The sequence below is a fragment of the Mitosporidium daphniae genome (assembly GCF_000760515.2).
Source record: "Mitosporidium daphniae strain UGP3 chromosome Unknown contig-304, whole genome shotgun sequence".
NCBI lineage: Eukaryota > Fungi > Microsporidia > Mitosporidium > Mitosporidium daphniae.
The window spans coordinates 1-1,659 of NW_013546506.1; the positions used below are offsets into that span (position 1 = coordinate 1).

The window sequence follows — 1,659 nt, forward strand, 5'->3', positions numbered from 1 at the left end:
CTCCAGCTCGATCGTATCAGAAAGCAAATATTTTGCAGCCATTTCATGTTCCTCCACACCTGCAACCACATTAAACCGAGCCATATTTGCAGCGTCAAGAAGGGTTTCTCTTGCAAGAGGACCAAATTCTGCGCTCGGTAACTAAGCCCTTAGTGTTTCCAAACTTACCACCAGAATGACATTGGATATTTGGTTGCCGATTTCGTTTTCAGCGCGTTGCTTGATATGATCGAGCTGGAGAGAAACTAGCTCTTCCAAACTCATCAGCCCGGAAATATTGAAAGAGAACCCGTAGGGTCTAGTGAGGGACTTTATTGGGATTTGCCATGGGTACAACCTTTTCGCCCATGAATGCAACAGCGGAGCCTGGGAATTTCCCATCAGCATCTTCAACGCAAAAAGAACATTTCTGGGAAGCCTATGTACCTACAAAAATGGCATTTCCAATCAACCTTTTCAGTGGCAAATGTGTCAAATAGGGCTATGCTTTGGTTAAAGAATATTCCGGATTGGAATGCCCTGGATGAAAGCTCATTGGTCAGCACAACAGGTTGCTGTGTCTTTTGGTGAAGAAACGCAGCTCTGATGTTTCTGGCGCCAAAAGAAATTGAAAGAATCGTGCATGAAGTGCTCAAAAACAAAGAAGCTAAACAAACGAGTACGGCCAGAACCATAGGGTTGGATTGCGTAGTTTGGACTTCAATACATAAAACACGGACTCCATGTAATTTAATGTTTTGAAATCACGTAAAATTTTAATCCCAGTCCACCAGTCCCAATTTTAACCCTAACCCCAGCTTCTTAATGACAGCCTCGTAGATATGCTCCGATCATGAAAGTAGAAAAGACATGCCACAAAGAAAATAAAAAAGATTCCAAATAAAGCAGTCAATTTGATGAGAAAGGGCAAGATGTAATTTATGGGCATCTTCTGAGAAGTTTTGACATACTTTGGAAGCAAGTTCAAATCAAACTGATCCAGACCCAAAGGTTTTTTGGGATCCTTTGCACATACCCTGATGAGAAATAGCTTTCTTGCACAAATTTTGGCTTTTATAGAAACATTTTTTAAATTGGACTTGGTGCTATCTTTAAGCTGCGACTTTATAAGCTTCAATAGCCTCAATGACGATGACTTTTTAAATTTGCTTGCAAAATAGATCCATTGCTGCAAGATCGGTTCATGGGATGCGATAAACCTCAAAATCAAATCTCTAACAACTTTTGTAGAGCTATCTAGAAGATCCATAAAACCAACGGCACTGCCAGAGTATGCCAGATAGTGCAGCATGTCTTCCAAATCGAATTCTTCCAGATCATAGATGTTAATCAGTGCAGGCGAGAAGAAAAAGTGGGCAGTATCATTGAGCTTTTCAGAAACATCGTTCATTGTGGCGAATAGTCTTTTCCCGGCGAAAATATCAACAAACACCGGGTATTTCGTGTATGTGTCGTTTAAATTGAGACGGGCAAAAGCTGTTGTTGCAAAGTCGGTTGTAAATCTAACCTCTAAATTAGAAAGTTTGACATCAGACATTGCAAAAGGTGAACACTTTGCAGGGACTACATTTTTGTATTCGAAGTTTTCATCGATCTCTTCTTGCTCTTCAATATATTCCTTCTCTTTCGTCAATTGGACAACAGTTTCGCTATCCAATG

The 1,659-nt window shown here is 40.4% G+C and overlaps 1 protein-coding gene across 1 annotated transcript; it reads right to left on the reverse strand.

Moving 5' to 3' along the window:
* Positions 1-298: 298 nt before the first annotated feature.
* On the reverse strand, positions 299-1,537 carry DI09_304p10 (uncharacterized protein; the record flags this gene model as incomplete). Its single annotated transcript, XM_013382603.1, has 3 exons — positions 299-387; positions 431-591; positions 951-1,537. 3 exons carry the CDS (start codon positions 1,535-1,537, stop codon positions 299-301), a joined length of 837 nt encoding a protein of 278 aa, XP_013238057.1.
* Positions 1,538-1,659: the final 122 nt, after the last annotated feature.